Source organism: Mya arenaria, chromosome 8 (assembly GCF_026914265.1).
Source record: "Mya arenaria isolate MELC-2E11 chromosome 8, ASM2691426v1".
Lineage (NCBI taxonomy): Eukaryota > Metazoa > Mollusca > Bivalvia > Myida > Myidae > Mya > Mya arenaria.
This window is the reverse complement of record NC_069129.1, coordinates 51102097-51118597: the sequence shown is the minus strand read 5'-3', so window position 1 is coordinate 51118597 and position 16501 is coordinate 51102097. Positions and strand designations below refer to the sequence as shown.

General features: G+C 34.9%; 1 protein-coding gene across 1 annotated transcript; it reads right to left on the bottom strand.

Moving 5' to 3' along the window:
- Nucleotides 1–3446: 3446 nt before the first annotated feature.
- LOC128243936 (endoprotease aex-5-like) lies at nt 3447–16474 on the bottom strand. Its single transcript, XM_052961954.1, has 13 exons — nt 16265–16474; nt 11629–11727; nt 11292–11375; nt 10933–11073; nt 10222–10265; nt 9314–9396; nt 8593–8777; nt 8298–8459; nt 7906–7994; nt 7086–7192; nt 6851–6962; nt 5858–6135; nt 3447–4045 (listed from the first exon to the last, which is right to left on the bottom strand). The coding sequence occupies exons 1-13, from the start codon at nt 16472–16474 to the stop codon at nt 3744–3746; spliced, it is 1896 nt and encodes a 631-aa protein (XP_052817914.1). The 3' UTR covers nt 3447–3743.
- Nucleotides 16475–16501: the final 27 nt, after the last annotated feature.

Genomic DNA, 16501 nt, shown 5'->3' with positions numbered 1-16501 from the left:
ATCAGAATTTTGAACAAGTGCTCTTTGCTGTTTTTGTTGTCGGTCAGTACAATTATCCCCGTACTGATGTAGGTAGAAAAGCTATCCGCAAAGTCATACTTAATACCTGGGATTCATGTATCAATGATTTGTATCTCATTTCATTTGAAATCAACAACACGAACTGGACCGTTGTCATTTAAGTAAGTGCTACAGAGGAACATTGAGCGATTAAATATTGTAATGGAGTAGTAGTGGGATGCTGCTTTAACTTTCTGAATCAATCTTATTCTGTTTTGTTGGTCTATCTTTATAAAATATAAATGATCTGTAGTCGTTGCAACAGCTCTCTCTCTCTCTCTTCTATCTAAACACAGACAGCAAACGGACTTTTCTGTAGAAAGTAAGCATTTTCCAAGATCCTGTAGGTTTTCATCCATTAGAAAACATTTTTCTTGCTAATTATCATCAACCATCTGGCAGAAAGCTTATACCTGAAATATTGGTTTCTTCTCCTTCTGTATACTCTTATATAGCTACGCTCCTTGGGTGCACAGTCTGTTCTCTTTGAATGTCGTTTGTGTCTTCGAACAGTCTCCATATTTTTTGTGGTTGTCGTTCCAAAACCTTCAGAGCCAATTTTATGGATGGCATCATTATCTTGAAGCAGTTTAACCATTTTTACGTCATCTTCTAACAAAATTTTCTATAACTGGGTTGCATTCTGCATGTACTGAAATGGGAATAGTGTCATACGATTGATTGTAAAGAAACTCATTGTATTCAGTGGCTGTTTTAATCTTTTTTTCCACAACTCTAGATCGCCTTGGATTTTGGATACTTTGGAACTTTTTTCTTCTTATGATAATTTGAAAGCATCTGCCAATGAATACCTTTCAAGGCCTTGGTCAAATTATTGTTCATCTTCTGAATGAGTTCTGCTTTAAGTGTTTCGACCTGTTCTTTTACTTCAATTTCTTTTGTCTTTCCTTTTCAATTGACAGTATGCATGAACTTTTCGTTATAAGCTGCTAATGTGTCCTGAGTGACATTTACATCCACTGAAAATTCATGAATACGTTTTCTTGCTCACAATGTCTGTGCCTTGAAAATCCACATGTTGAGCAGCGAAATACGGCATGGCCTTCACAATAGTTTGTTGCAAAATGTCCCTTTTCTAGACATTTATCAAACGCAAACATGTTGGCAGCATGTTCCTCGGGATATTTGGCTTCCCAATCGATAATGTTATGATCAGACATAAAGGCAAACGTTTTGTGATGTTCGGTATATTCACAGCACTGAAGCTCTTTGCAATCACGGCAGTAAAAGTGTGCAGCTGTTGCCCTGTTATTCGTGGTGCAAGGTAGACATTGTGGTATTGTTCTTCCTCCGGCCGCATCAACTGCCGCTGTGCTTTTTTATCATCTGGTTTAGACTCCATCTGCACTGTATAGAAACAACTCAGCTACGGTAAGTGCCAAGACCGTTATCTTTTGAATTGTAGGAAAATTCCATGCACTTTAAGAAAAATAAGCATTATAGTAAATAGGAATCTGTGACGGAAAATTGTTCGGCCGTACACACTGTTTGACTTGTTTTAAGGTGGTGCGGCCGTTTAAAAAAAGATTCATAATAATGTTACGGTCCGCTGAAGGCGGCGGGTGTGCGTTCATAGTATAACATTCTGTTATAGACATAACAGACGGAAGTACGTTCATTGTGCGTATGATTGGTAATATGCAAATTAGCAAAGCCCGGGTTCTGAGGATTGAGAATTTACTGTATATAAAGACCAGCGGACCCTTTTAGGGTCGAGCAATCTTTTCTCTGAAGGGATATGTTGGCCTTTTTAGGATCGCGCGTTACATTTCTTATTTAAAGGGAACCAGCAAGAGCGCAGTGATATTGTCGACAGACTTTTCCAAAAGATGCAAATACTTTTTGTTAAAAGATCTGATCAATAAAATGAATAAAAGGTTCACCTCTTAGTGATTCCAAAAACAAAAACAAAAATCTGATCAAATCTTATTTCGTTAAACCTGGTGAACTCCTTATCACACCAAAATATGCCGCGAAGGATGTACATTTTACTCGCCAAAAAGATTGTTCCTAAAAACTAAATCAATTATGAAGCGTTTAAATATTTGCAGTTATCTTATTGTTGATGGGTAAATCTATCACATAAGAACTATTTTAGTTTTTCGAAAAATAAACAGCCTAGGTACCATATTACAGAAACATCTTAAGTTAAAATTGTACCTTTTCCTTAAACTCAACAATTTCCTCAACCGTATATTCATTCTGCTTAGTTTATATTCTGAAAGTGAAATGAAAACTTAGATTTTAAAAATGAAAAAATCACACCATTTTACAGCATAATATTATTTTTTTCAAGAAATAGTTTACACTAAAGTTAAAATACTTGCAATATCATGCACTGGGCACTTGTTTGAAAAGTGAGGCAATTGTGCATACACGAAAATGATCTGGTTTACACTATGTCTATAATATTTCCCAGCCAGTTTGAAATGGCCATTGAGACTATTGACATTTATTTTCCTTTTATTATTTCAAGGTGGTTTTGTCACTGACAAGGCTATTTGAATCACAAACTTAGTTTAAATTTACATTTTCATATATAGCAGGTCAAAGCATGTTATACATAATATATTGCATTACAATTGTGTAACAAATGTAAGTTACAAAACACAACAGACATAAAGGGATCTAGCATTAATCATGAAAGCATGCATACATAACATCAGGATTAAATATGTTGCGTTTCCTAAAAATAAGATTGTTCTACATGTAGCGATTATTTGTATACACCTTAATGTCTATACCTATTTTCTACTTCACATTTAGCCAAGTGTATAGATCTTTTTTTCTTTTTCTAAAACTCACGAGTATATATTATATACATGCTATACTATAATATATAATAATCTGGTTAAAGACAGGTATACATATTTTGTGGTGAATAACTTTCAAAATTGTTTTTGTCAACATGTAAATGCTTATACCTATACATAAACAATGTTCATCATGATACCATTAACAAGTTTTCAAGTGTTATTGGCAATATCGGCAATACAAAGGCCTTTGGCCATGAACAGTAACATAAACACGTATTATATGAGATGTACACAAACTACAAGGGCTTTAACAAGACATAAGCCAGCGGTTTCTGAGAAGAAGATTTTTTTCAAGTTTCCTTTTTTTTAAGTAATCTGGAAGAGGACCACCAAAGGAACATTCCTGTGAAGTTTGGTTGAAATTGTCCAAGTGGCTTAGGAGAAGAAGTTGTTGAAAGAAAAGGTTGAAGACGGACGGACGGTCGACGACGGACGACGGACAATCACCCTTTCACTAAAGCTCACGCTGAGCATTTTGTGCTTAGGTTAGCAAAAAACATCCTTTACAATTTAAACATTTAAAACGCATATAATGTAATTATGCATGTATTTAGTGTGTGTGTGTGTGTGTGTGTGTGTGTGTGTGTGTGTGTGTGTGTGTGTAATGTTACGATTCGCTGATTATGCGTATTTACATATAATTATTATTTATATAATCGGCATTACACTCTTATTATCTGAAGTCACTATTTCATGTACGTCTTGTATTACTATTTTGATAAATACATAAAAGTAAAACAATCAAGATAAAAAACGAACAGTAAATACTTTCAATGCCATTACTTTACAGGCATTAATGTTAAAATCATTTCATTTTGCACTTTTCCTTTTCTCATATGTCATTATTTAAGAATATGTAAGATTGTCCTTTGTTCCCAAAATATCTACAAAAATCAACCTTAAATAAATAAACATTTTTTTCCTGATTTCATGGCGGAATTCGACTTTGACGATATATAAAGCAAATAACAGAATAATGACAAAGGGCACAGCCAAAAGCAATCCAAAAAGATGCAGTGTTTCACTGTCCGTTTCTCCGATACTTTTATCTGTAACAACGTCGAGCCGAATTGAATCACATAAGTAACTATTGTCCAATCCACCATTTTTGCCATGAATCACTAGTTTAGCCGACAACAACCGACATTCTGAAAGAAGAATAGAAAATCACATAAGTAGTTGATATTCCTCTACTTAAATGTTCCATTATTATTGTTGATCAGTCGATACAAATATAATAAAAACTTCAGGGACAAGCCCAGTAGCAAAGAATTCCAATATTAACAATGTTTAGAGGCACACTGCAAGGGTTACACTGAACGAGAGACACAAACGTACATACAAAACAAACATACCACACACTCGTAAAGTAGCTTTATCAATAAATGCTTCCGAGCTTGTTTTTTTTTTTTTTAATATACGTTTTAATATAAAGAGGATATTTGTTTATTTCAGTGTAAGATCGTATTTTATTTCACGAGTGTCATAGAAAATGTATTTTTTTCATGATCACGAGTGAAATTAAATACGATCTTACACTGAAATAAACAAATTTTCTGTTTCTTTTATGCTTATTTTCGGAGTTTTATTTGTTTTCTATTTATTTCTGAACTACCCCCTTTTTTGAAAATGGTGGGCTTTACGCCGCTACCCGTGGGGCGCCCCTCATGCATAATTATAGCTGTCAACTTTTCTACTTTCGGTTTGCTGAGAAATAGTTTTCTGCTATTCATTCTTATAGCTTAATATTCGCTCGTTTTTTTATTGCAAAGCCTTTATGAACAGTAAACAATGAAGTATTATTAGTGTACATATTTTCCAAAAAATAATTAAAACACTTTTTATTTTAAGATGGGCATGAATACATAACCAAATTACTACGCCGCTATTTAATGAATGAAGATTTGGAAGGTCAAATGTGTTAGCAATACAAATGTGGATACTCATTGAGATTTAACCATTCTTCTTAGTTTAAGCCTGCATGTACGCGTGTTTTTATAGTAAGTTAATATTCAGTCATCTTACTGTCAGAGATCAGTCTGTTTCGCTTTAAAATGATAAAGAGTAAATGCCACGCTAGTTTGTTGACACATTTTGAGTTGTGGGTGGGGTAAAAAATACCGGATCTATCTGTAAATTGTTGTGTGAATTCTCCAGGAAGCTCATTTTACGTACTACAACCGCAAACAGTTCAAAATACATTTGAACGATGATATAAAATTTAATTTATGTTCGAACAGTTGTTTTTGTCTGTAATTTGTTTGGTATGAAAGCAAATGTTCGAACATTCAGCTTCAAAGATCAGTAAAATGTTTGATAAACGGGATAACCGGGAATAAACGGTAAGTTGTTAATTTCCAATTATATATTTATTTAAATTTATAAAACATTTCTTTATTTTTTTAACACTTTTTGACATAATTTACTGAAGTCCAGTGTTCTGTTTTGATCAAGGCAAGCACATGTAACAACAAAGGAATTTAAAAGTAGTTCTGAAAGTTGATATTTTCACTCCTTATTTTGCAGTGAAAATATCAAATTGATATTTTCACTGTTGTTATTTAACTGTTTAAACCCCATATTTCATCGTTAAGCATGAAAGAAAATGTAATTATCCTGCAATTAAAATATTGTAGAACTATGCTATTATTCTATGAGTTTGCTAATATAAAAATTTGAACGTGTTTCACTAGAACAGGAACACAACGAATAAAATGCATTAAGACGCTATCACATATTAAAGTGAACAATGATGAAGAGAGCTTTTCAAAATAACAATAAAAGATTAAGATAGTATGTTTCTTAATGTTTGTATTCAAACAGATACATTGTAATGTGTATGTACATGCATTTGCATCATTGCACAAGTAAGATGTTTTGTTTTTTCTCTTTGAAGTAATCAATTCAAAAAGGTTAACAAATTTAAACCCCTAAGGTACGATAAGAGGTGATGGATTTACCTTCGCAAGACAATGACCACTTTCCGACACTGCACTCGCCCCAAAAATGAGATGATAAGAAATCTCTTTTCGTTAATACAAATTGCCTATCGCTGGAAATTGCAGTCGAGACATACATAGTCGATACGGTACCCATTGGCGATTTCAGCCGGATGAGGGCGCCTTTGTTGGATGTAACATTGCGCACTTGGACGACAATCTGCTCTATTTCTTTGATACATAACTTTCTATTGCAGTTTACTGCAAACTCAAGTGTTTCGCCTCTGGAATTGGACTCTCTAAAAGACGAATTAAATCACATAAGCTTTTTGAACTATATGTTAAATGAAATAAAATCATTTTGGAGTGTGATGTAAGTGTATAAAACCATTTTTGTAACAAGAGTGCCATGAAGGTTCTGTACTGCTCACTTTAGTAAAATAGCTGCATAAACTAATAAAAATAAAACAATGACCCTGATATAAAGACAGACCTTTGATAAAGATCGGTGATATTGGTTCAATAATTTTTCATACATAAAAGGTAAACAAGGCACTTTAAACCATTAACCCAATTTGTTAGTTTTTCACCGGCAATATTTACTTTTGGCTCAACATGTGCCCTGTTGAGATTTGACTAATGTTAATGAAAAAACCCCACTACGTCCACATTATACTGTTTAGCCGATTTACTAAATTATCAAATGATTTTTATCGAACATGAGCTATATTCGAACTAAGCCTTTACATCTTGATGATTAAAATTATGACCTTGTTCATGAAGATCGGGTAAAAAAAGCGACATCTGAAATAGCAAAAGGTCTTCTAATATTTTACCACGTGACCGTGTAATGACTTTAAATGACTCGAGATCAAACTTACGGCATTTGTTGAAAAGTTGATGCTAGATTATCGGCAAGCAAAATAGTTGATAAGATACGATGGACAATGGACAGTGACTGATCCTAAACCAAAATGTAACAATATTGCTGTGAAGTTTTAACTAAAAACGTACCTAGTCGAAGTAATGTATTGCAACATATATTGTGTTGGAAGCTCTTTCCATGACTTGGCAAGTTCCACCATTTTAACTGCATTCGGATATCCGAATCCAAATACCGGGTGAACTTAAATAAATAACACAAACAATTATAAGTTGGACATACATCTTGTCTTAACCAGTTTAATACTTATAAAAGAATCCGGAATATATTTTATCATACAAGATATAACGATATAAATATACGTACATGATTTCCCTGCTCCGTTCTGTTCAAACTCATGTGCACTGACCAATCCTCTATGCGTTGAGGACTCGATCAGAATATGTTTGACATCTCGTAATGACAACTGAGGCCTAAGTAATAAAATGCGAGTGTTCAAAATAAGTGTCTGTCCTTTTTAACAGAAAAGTAATAAAAGGCATAGGATAAACACATGAAAACATATGCACTGTGATGAACCAAACATTTGTAGAGTTCGTATTGTTCGACAATTGTCCCGGACGTGCAGTTCAGTTTTGTCGAATAATTCCCTTGCAGAGACAATGCCATGTACACATAATGGCACTATTGCATTGATACAAATACAGCACTTTTTCAAAGATTTCAGTTTCAGGCAAAAATGATGTGAATGTTGCAATGGTTTTCATAACGAAAACTTTCTTTTGTAGATTTAATGACATTTTTTTGTTTTTCATGAAATGTTGATTAACATGAATTTGATCTAGATAAATGCGTGCGTGTCATCTAATGATTAATGTACCAAACTTAACCTTAAAGATGTACACTTACTTCCAGATAAGATTTACCACACTTAATAATATTGTTTTAATATTCCAAAAAGGATGAACAAATGTAAAAAAACAGTGGAACTTATGAAGGATACCGAGTTTAATTTGAACTATTCAATACACAGTTTTACTCTTGTTATTAAGAATTAATATTTTCCATAAACGCATTCTTTAGTAAGTAGTTAAAGGTTTATAAGTCAAATTTGATGTTTGTCATACATGTGACATGTGTATGTATTGATTTTGAATAAGAGTGTCACTTTAAATATAAAACGTACTTAGCTTCAAGCATAAATGCTATCATTCCCGCAACAATACCAGGTGCTGATAGTGGTCCAAAGCAAGGCGGTTCACTTCCTCTGTCTCCCTGGGTAATATTGTTATTCTGTTCTTTTAAACATAGGCAGAACTATCTGACCCAATCTATTTTGTTCAAACTTTGGGTAGATCTAATTATTTGTTTGTAGCCATTAGCTATCTACGTATTTAAGTCACATTTCTAGTTAAATATGGATGTTTTTTGCAATGCAAAGGAAGAGATAAATTTCAAAAAATAAAAAGTCGAGCAATTATGTAAATTCCAATATGGATACATTTTTGTGGTTTTAAGGTTTGTAGTTTAGCATTTACAAGTAGGAACGCTAGTAAGAAATCTGAAATAAATGTTTACCACAAAAACCGAAACGAGAGTGGCTGAATTAATTGCAGTTGCGTTGAAATCTTTGGTGAAATCATCGATTGATCCTACTGAAATAACGTATGTGTCGTGGAGAAAACCATCACCCGGGTATCCGGCTGGGAGAACATAAACAGACCCCAGTCCACGACGACCCTAAAGTAAAAAAATAAACCAGTTACAGTAAGCATTTATATTGTTTATATTAATGAAAATAAATTTGATAATTTTGCTATTATTTTTACATCAAATTCAGCAACAACAACATCAATTGTAGAACTGGCTTAACCTCTTTTACTCCACTCTTTATTGCAGATTGTATGGCAAAATCAAACTCGTCTAGTTCAAAGTTGAATGTCCATTCACATACATAAATATCAATAAGGTGTTGCTTGTAAACTAAAGCTTTAGCAAAAGTTTCCACGTCTGTAAATGCTGCATGGTCAGAAGTTCCTACATCGCCAATATGCAGGTCTGAAAAGTTAAACAATTATATCTACTTGAAAACAAGCTCACTAACACAATGTGCTGAAGCTCTCTCATTTTTTTAATGGACTTACATTAATTAGTTTGCTTTCCAAAAGGGAAAACGTAAAGATATTTAAGAACTTTAGTACGTAAAAATATTGCTGTTCTAAAGATAATTTTTATACAGTTCGTTCAGCTTTCATGTTATGGTTAGATTATTTAAAAGTATTATTTATCTTCTATTTTCAATATATTAGAAGGTTATCTAAAAGGGTAATTAAATAAATTTTGACCCACTTTTGCTCAAACTTCACCGGTTTTTTTGGAAGACGTAAAGTATTCTTGATATCACATTTCAGAAAAAAACATATTTCATGAAATAATAAAAAAAATCTTTTGGTACAGTGGGATTAATAAAACTAGGTAGGTTTTTGAAGATGTAATTAATTGTTACGTTTCTTGTAGACCTTTAAAACATATTTAAGTGTTAATTGACTTTTGACCCGAATGGTTCGTCTTAATCCACTTTTGTTTTAACTCACCTGCGTACTGCGCGTTAAAAGCAACCCCTACGTCACAAAAGAGGCAGAATTCTTGAGAAATATGTTCGGTTGGGATTCCTCTTCTAAATAAATACAAAGGCAGATATGTATTTATTTTGCAAAAGTGTTCTATTTAGTTTTGAGGATCACTTATTTTCAAGAGTAAAACATACATTCGTCTCAACGTTGTTTTTGTATGATTTGGAGTTGAACACATTTTACGTAGATGATTTTTTTCAGGTTTTGGCTAGAAAAGCAGTTGCATATTTTTCGAAAAAGTCTACTACAATACAAATATGTTTTTTGTGTCAAAATTATTCCGTCTACTCAATAAACAATGCCAATTTATTTCTTGATGATATATGTTTAATTCGAAATCTATTGAAGCAAACAGTAAGTTAAAAGTGAATTTTATTCACTTCCTGGTCACAAAAATGAAAAAGTCATTCTTAAATTCACTTCCTGGTCATCAAAATGAAATTGTCTTCTTAAATTCATTCTGGTCACAAAAAAAAAAAAAATGTCTTTCTTAAATTCACTTCCTGGTAACAAAAATGCAAATGTCTTTCATAAGTTCACTTCGTGGTAACAAAAAATGAAAATTTCTTTCTTAAATCCCCTTCCTGGTAACAAAAATGAAAATGTCTTAAATTCATTTCCTGGTAACAAAAATGAAAATGTCTTTCTTAAATTCATTTCCTGGTAACAAAAATGAAAATGTCTTTCATCCAATAGGAACAATCGTCACATAAGAACATGCCATTGTTTATCTGACAGTCTTTTGAAGCAAAAATCATTTTCCGTAAAATCTTCTTTCACAAATAATTTCGTGACTGAAAACTGCCGATCATTCGATTAATAAATTCGTGCATTGACAATGTTTTGCCATCAACTACAGCAAGAATTACCTTTTACTGCGATTGGGATGAAAGTCGTGTGACATGGAAACATGCTGAAACATAATAAAGTATGCATCATGTTACAAAAACCAGCATCAACAATGTGTTTACCACTTCTGGAGTACTGTTATAAATGTACTAACAAGCATTGAAGGTATTGATATTTTACTAGCAATTCCTCTATCCAAAATAATACGTTTCATAATATATAGCAATATTTCTTAGCCGTTTTGGGGGCACTGAATGCATCTGTACCATCTAAATATCTATATAATGCATGTAATCTTACTTATTTATTTTTCGGATTTTTTTTCCATGATCTGGTATTAGGCACAAGGATCAAGGCAAAACAGCCAGTTCAAGATATACAACATCACTTAAATATACACAACATGCTGAAGAACAGATTGTGATTGCATACATAATACAATTGTCATACTGACGTTTTAGTCAAGGTAAAATATCACTATAAATCGAAATCTTTTAAACTACGCTATGCTCTGTATATAAGTTACCAAACCTGATACGGGGTGAAGTAAATATTGACAATGTGTGTAGTGAAACAAAATACGATATAATGCATGTGAATACTCTTATTAAATACAAAAGTAACACCATATGACAAAATGGAAACTACATGGACAAGCCCAGTAGCCAAAAGATAACCCTTCTCTAGAGGCCTAACATACGTTCAACGAAACACACACCAACAAAACTTACAACATGTTGTCGAACAGATGGTGAATGAATAAAACCAACATCGATCATCCCGATTCTAATATTTCTGCCACTGTAACCGTTTTTCCAGGCTTCCAAAACGCGCATATATTTGTGGTAAAAGGATGAGCACTTTAGCATCTCCTAAAATTTATACAATATGTTGTAAATAAAACTTATACAGGAACTTTTCAAAGAATACTCTACGAGTTTTATATTCTTACAGGAACATACTGCGACACGACGTTGTGAATATGACTGTTAACGTTATTATGAAGTATGTTTGTATGGTTTAACTTCTAAGGGCTATTTTATAATAATATGCATGCAGCATACATCTCGCCTATAAAGCTATTATTTACCGATGAATGCATGTGATTCCCGTCTGCATGCTTCTTCTGCGGCACTGCGGGAAACATGTAGCGACTTTGTTCTATGTCTTCAATCTGTATAGAACAGTCACAAATAAAAGAGGTCTTTAACAATTGGAAATTGTTGCTAAACCATACTGTTCTGCACATATGTTTTTTGAATGATTAATACACACGAATGATCACGCAAAAACATTATCAATTGCTTTTTAAAAGCAGTGCAGTCCCTGATTGAATTATAAAATGCAATATAGACAACAGAAATCCTCGAACTCACTTTATAAGTTGTATGTAAACAATGACAATAAAGTACATGTTAAAAGAATACCTTTCCATTACAATGTCTTTTGATTTCTTGCAGCTGGTGTAAAGAAAGCTGACCTGAGATGCCACTGGGTTTCTCGAACGTGTATATTCCATCAATAATCTGATAAGGTTGTATTTTATTAGAAACATTACTAGTAATTGCTTGAAAATTGGTTAATTAATTTGCCCATCTCAACATCGAGGGCAAAACAAAATTTATGTATTGCCGGTTATTTTTTTATGAAAGGGACCTTACACCAGATGGTTCAAAAATCGGCAAAAACATTATTTCCTTTTTTACAAGCATAGAATTGTCAATGCGAGATAGAAGGAGGCTTAACACAAAAAAACATGTTACTGTCTCATCTGAGTTTCTCTGTTTTTAAATAGCACACATTGGTTCCCAGTTTTTAATCATATCTCTTTATATGTGCATACAAATATACCGACGCTACTTTTAAACTTACGTAAATTTACGTAGTGGACAACCCTAGTATATTTCAAATTGGAAAAATGCGCATGAACTGCGAAAGATGCAAATGTCGGAAGCGATGTGTTCATCAAGATTTATTGTGTTGGACGAAATGATGTCAATTTTATGTAAGTTTTTGACAATTTCCTTTTTTTTCTTGCATTTGCCTCATCAAGCGTCTAGTCCCTTTAAAGTGTCGTTTGGAAAGGAAAAGTCATACACTATGAACTGGTTTAACATGTACAGTATATTTAAACGAGATTTACTTGTTAAACGCTATAAACAAACATAATGAAAACAATATTTTGTGTGTATTTGTGAAGATTGAGATTTGAGCCTAGTATTCCTAGCAAGTTTGTATGTAGAATGTAGACCAGATCATATTCCAAATGTCCTTCGTACTTCGGTTTATATTAGGCAATACATATAATATTTTATGAATACGCCTAAACGTATAAACAACCTTCTGCCAGTTGCAGGCCAAATTCATTATTTCAAGAAGCTGTGTAAAGCAATATTTTTAGTCCTTTTTTAGTACTTAGGTCTTGGGCATATTGTTGCGAACATGAACAGTTTGGATCTTGGTTTGCGTCCGCGACGAAGTTGAATTGGAAAAATAGGAATGTGCTTCTGTACTTCTGTCCGCCCGAATCGGTTGTTGTAAGGACTCCATGCATGGTCACCTGCTTTAAGTAAACTAGCGACGAGCAAAATCACCTTTTGACCCTTGACCAATCGCTTTAACATATTTAATATTTTTATTCAACATTGATCATACATCTCATCAAAATGAATGTGACCTACGGAACTCGTAATATAATTGCAGGCCACGTGTTTGAGCCGATATTCACGTGTTTAAATAAGTCAATGAATCTTGGCCGAAAATTGTAAATAAGCAGTTAACATGCATAGCTTATGTAGAAATTTTGTTGTTTTCAGCGACTTCCAGAAAAGGCTGAATAAAAACTAAGAAAGTTTGGTGACGCCTGAGAGACAGTTGTCACGTAGGAAAGACTAGGAAACGGCATATAGCGGGTTTGCGCCCCATTTATGCAGTCTCCGTGTTGAGACAATCATATAGACAGCTACAACAGAACATAATTGAAAATACCCTTAGGGCCACTCGAGAAGGGGATGAAGACCCAACAGGACGGATTTAATGACAACGGATTTGTCTGGATGAACCTCATTTGTGGGGTGTCGATGCGGAAAAGTAAGCAAGAATCATTGAGGGCGGTACCTAACACCCCTAGTTTTACATATTCTTATATAGTGTGTTGTTTGTAAAGTTCTGTGTTGTTGTTCCAAGTTTCTTGCTTGCGATTGTTTTTGTGTTATATGTCAAGCGTTGACCGTGCGGAATTAAACGGGGATCAATCTTGGAATACTGAACTTTTTTCTGTAGTTTTCCATGTAAATACTGAAGATCCATACGACACAGAGCGATTGTAAGGCACTTGAGAAACATTAGCAACGCACATGTTTACCTGGGGAGACGCGGGATTTCTCCCACCTCAGATAAGTAGATCCAATAATTTAACCATGCTAGAAATTCTTATCTTACCCACGGCCGAGAATAAAATGCCCGTATGGAACTCCTTTTTAATGATCACCACATTGTAATTACCTCCCTTGTTGAAGACTTTCGTCTGTAGCATCATGGAAACCTTGTCTTGTGGCAATATTTAGAACGCTAACTAATTATTTCTCGCTTCAAATGCCACCATTAAACAGTTTTCACGCACATTTCAAGAAATAATGCTTCACTCTCATCAGAACTATTTAAAGACCGATTTGACTATTAACTGAATCACTGCACGCAAATCCATGACAATCACGAATTATCAAATATCCATACACAATTATTTTCACGACGCACAAAAATGTTCCAGCAAAAAATACATTTTTACTTAATTTTGTTTAACTGAGGTGGGAGTAAAAGCATCTACCATAGCCGCTTGTGGTAAGATAGGTTCATTCCGACCCTCGCGCAGGGTGTTTTGCGGAAACTCGGTTAACCTCGTTTCTGCAAATAAAACCTACGCTTGGGCAGATCTATACTAAGGAAGACTCTCCAATATTTTGGCCACCTACATCAAAGAACAATGAGAATGGTTAATCAGCAGAAGAAAGTCAGGAATGATGATTAAACTTCCCAGAGTTATGGCGCTCATCTCCACTGGCGGGAAATATTCAGGCGACACAACACCAAGCTAAGTAAAGAAAACCACCAACTTCGTATCAGAGGAGGCTGAGAATCGCTTGACCAAAGATGAATGACATGACCTGAACACTATTCGATGAGCACTTAAACCTAATTTTGCAGTTGATACTGACAGGAGCAGTTAAGAAGAAGTTGCTTGTACCACATAAACTTACCTATGCACTAAAAAGGAGAGATTTGGACCAGAGAAGTCGAGAGTAGCCAGGATGATGTTTAACAACACCTTCTGGAGACTCATTCTGATCTACACCGAAGGGAAACCCTGGGAGAATGTGAAAGAATTCAACCACTGGAGGAGCAAGTCATCCCCTTCGGTATGAATGGACCAACATGGAAAGAGGTCAATGATGTGGTGAAAAAAAGGCAATTTAATGCTGCAGGTCTCAGTGGTGCCCAAAACTTTTACGAACACTGTGGTCTCCTTTGCGTGTAGTGTTTAGGACAGAAATTATACCAGAGTGCTGGCAACAAGTGTATGGCAAGTTGTCAATCAATTTCGACCCTCTCATTGCTGAGTATTAAAGAACTATATTTTTCTCAATACTTGCCAAGCTAATGACAACCTACATGACTGGAAATGGATAGGTAGACCCTCGGTTTCTCCGGTTGTGTAGAGCACACAAGTGCGCTCATACAACATCTACACGAGGCAAGGTGTACCACAAGGATCTCACCGTAGTATGGCTTGCCCTTGCAAACGCCTGTGGCTCCCTATCCATGATTATCAAAACAGCAGAGAAGGAATTATGAGGCCTACTTACAAACGCCGGGGTCGGGCTCCCGTGCGACAGGAGTTTCATGGATGACATTACGGTCCCAACGGAAACCCTAATCCAGGCAAGTTGGTTCCTCAAAGGACTTGATGAAACTGTGCTATGGACACGGAAGCTGTTCGAACTAGTTTAGTCAAGGTGTCTGGTAGTAAGAAGAGTCAATGTGACTGACAAGTTCAAGCTGCACATTCAAGATGAAGAAATCACTACACTTGTAAAAACAATCAAGGGGAGTGGTTTGATTTCACACTTACGGGCACTCGCAGCCAAGACAGTTTAAAACAGAGTATCAAAGACGGGCCGAGATGCATAGACAAGTCACTCCCTGGAAAACTCAAGGCATGGATGTTTCAGCATGGTCTCTTGCCTAGACTCATCTAACCATTAATGGTCAACGAAATACCTATCTGCACAGTCGAATAATTTGGCCAGTCAATTAGCAAGCATTTGAGAAGATGTCTTGGCCTTCCTTTGCCAATATTGGACTCTATGGCAAGTCAACAAAACTACAGATGCCCATCAATTCCCTTAGCTCAAACACTCAGAGACTCGAGCGATGGAAAGATAAGTGGGTCAGGAATAGAAGTTTGAACGGGAAGGAAATGGTCAGTAAACCAAGCTGTAGAACAGGCTGAAAGTAAGCTCAAACATAATAGATTGTAGATACTTCAAACAATGGTAGAGAAGGTTTGGGAATCAGTCATAAGCTTTCCATCACAGTCAGTGTGAAAAATGCTTCAAGCCGTTGGCATCAATGGACGAGTCAGAAAGACTGCCATCCACGCTCTTGGGAGAGATGTGGTGAGAGCACCCAGTTGGCAGTGAACCAACTTTGGAGCCATCATAAACGAGACAGTGACTGATCACCACTTTCTGCCCAGCCATCTAAAATGCGTACCGAGATAAAGGGCGAACACCCAGTGACAGATTGGTACTCGGATGAGGACGTCTATGTTAGGCAGTACATCTGTATCTTCACAAAATACATTCAGAGAAAAGTTATTGATAAATCCAGTATTTCAATATTTGATTTCATGACGGCAATGAGCAAGTCATTACGTGTATTCGATTGTATGATGTAGGAATAAATCCAAACGCCTGCATGGTAATGCATATATTAAGATATTACATTAACCTGTAAACAATTCTTATTTTGATCGAAACAAAGACTAGTAGTTAAACAGTTTACCTTGTCAAAATAAATAAATCCAAACTGGTTTAAGCAAACTTCAACAAGGCCAAAGTCATAGTCTTTTATTTTAACAACTAATTTATCAGTCAACTCTGATGGGGTCACTATTCCGAAAAGAAATAAAACGAAACGAAGTTTAAAATGCGCCATGTTTGTTTTATTCATTTTTAAGTACACGAAATACCTTAGCGGTGAAACAGTTAGCATGTGACTTATTATCTTTTGTTAAACCTC

What these genes read in the sequence shown, in the direction of transcription:
- LOC128243936 (XM_052961954.1), bottom strand. Translation starts at nt 16,474, where the DNA reads ATGCTAACTGTTTCACCGCTAAGGTATTTCGTGTACTTAAAAATGAAT. An exon ending in AAAGACATTGTAATGGAAAG is followed by an intron (nt 11,376 to 11,628) that starts GTATTCTTTTAA and finishes TGTTCTATACAG; the next exon opens with ATTGAAGACATAGAACAAAG. An exon ending in CTCTCGTTTCGGTTTTTGTG is followed by an intron (nt 7,995 to 8,297) that starts GTAAACATTTAT and finishes AATATTACCCAG; the next exon opens with GGAGACAGAGGAAGTGAACC.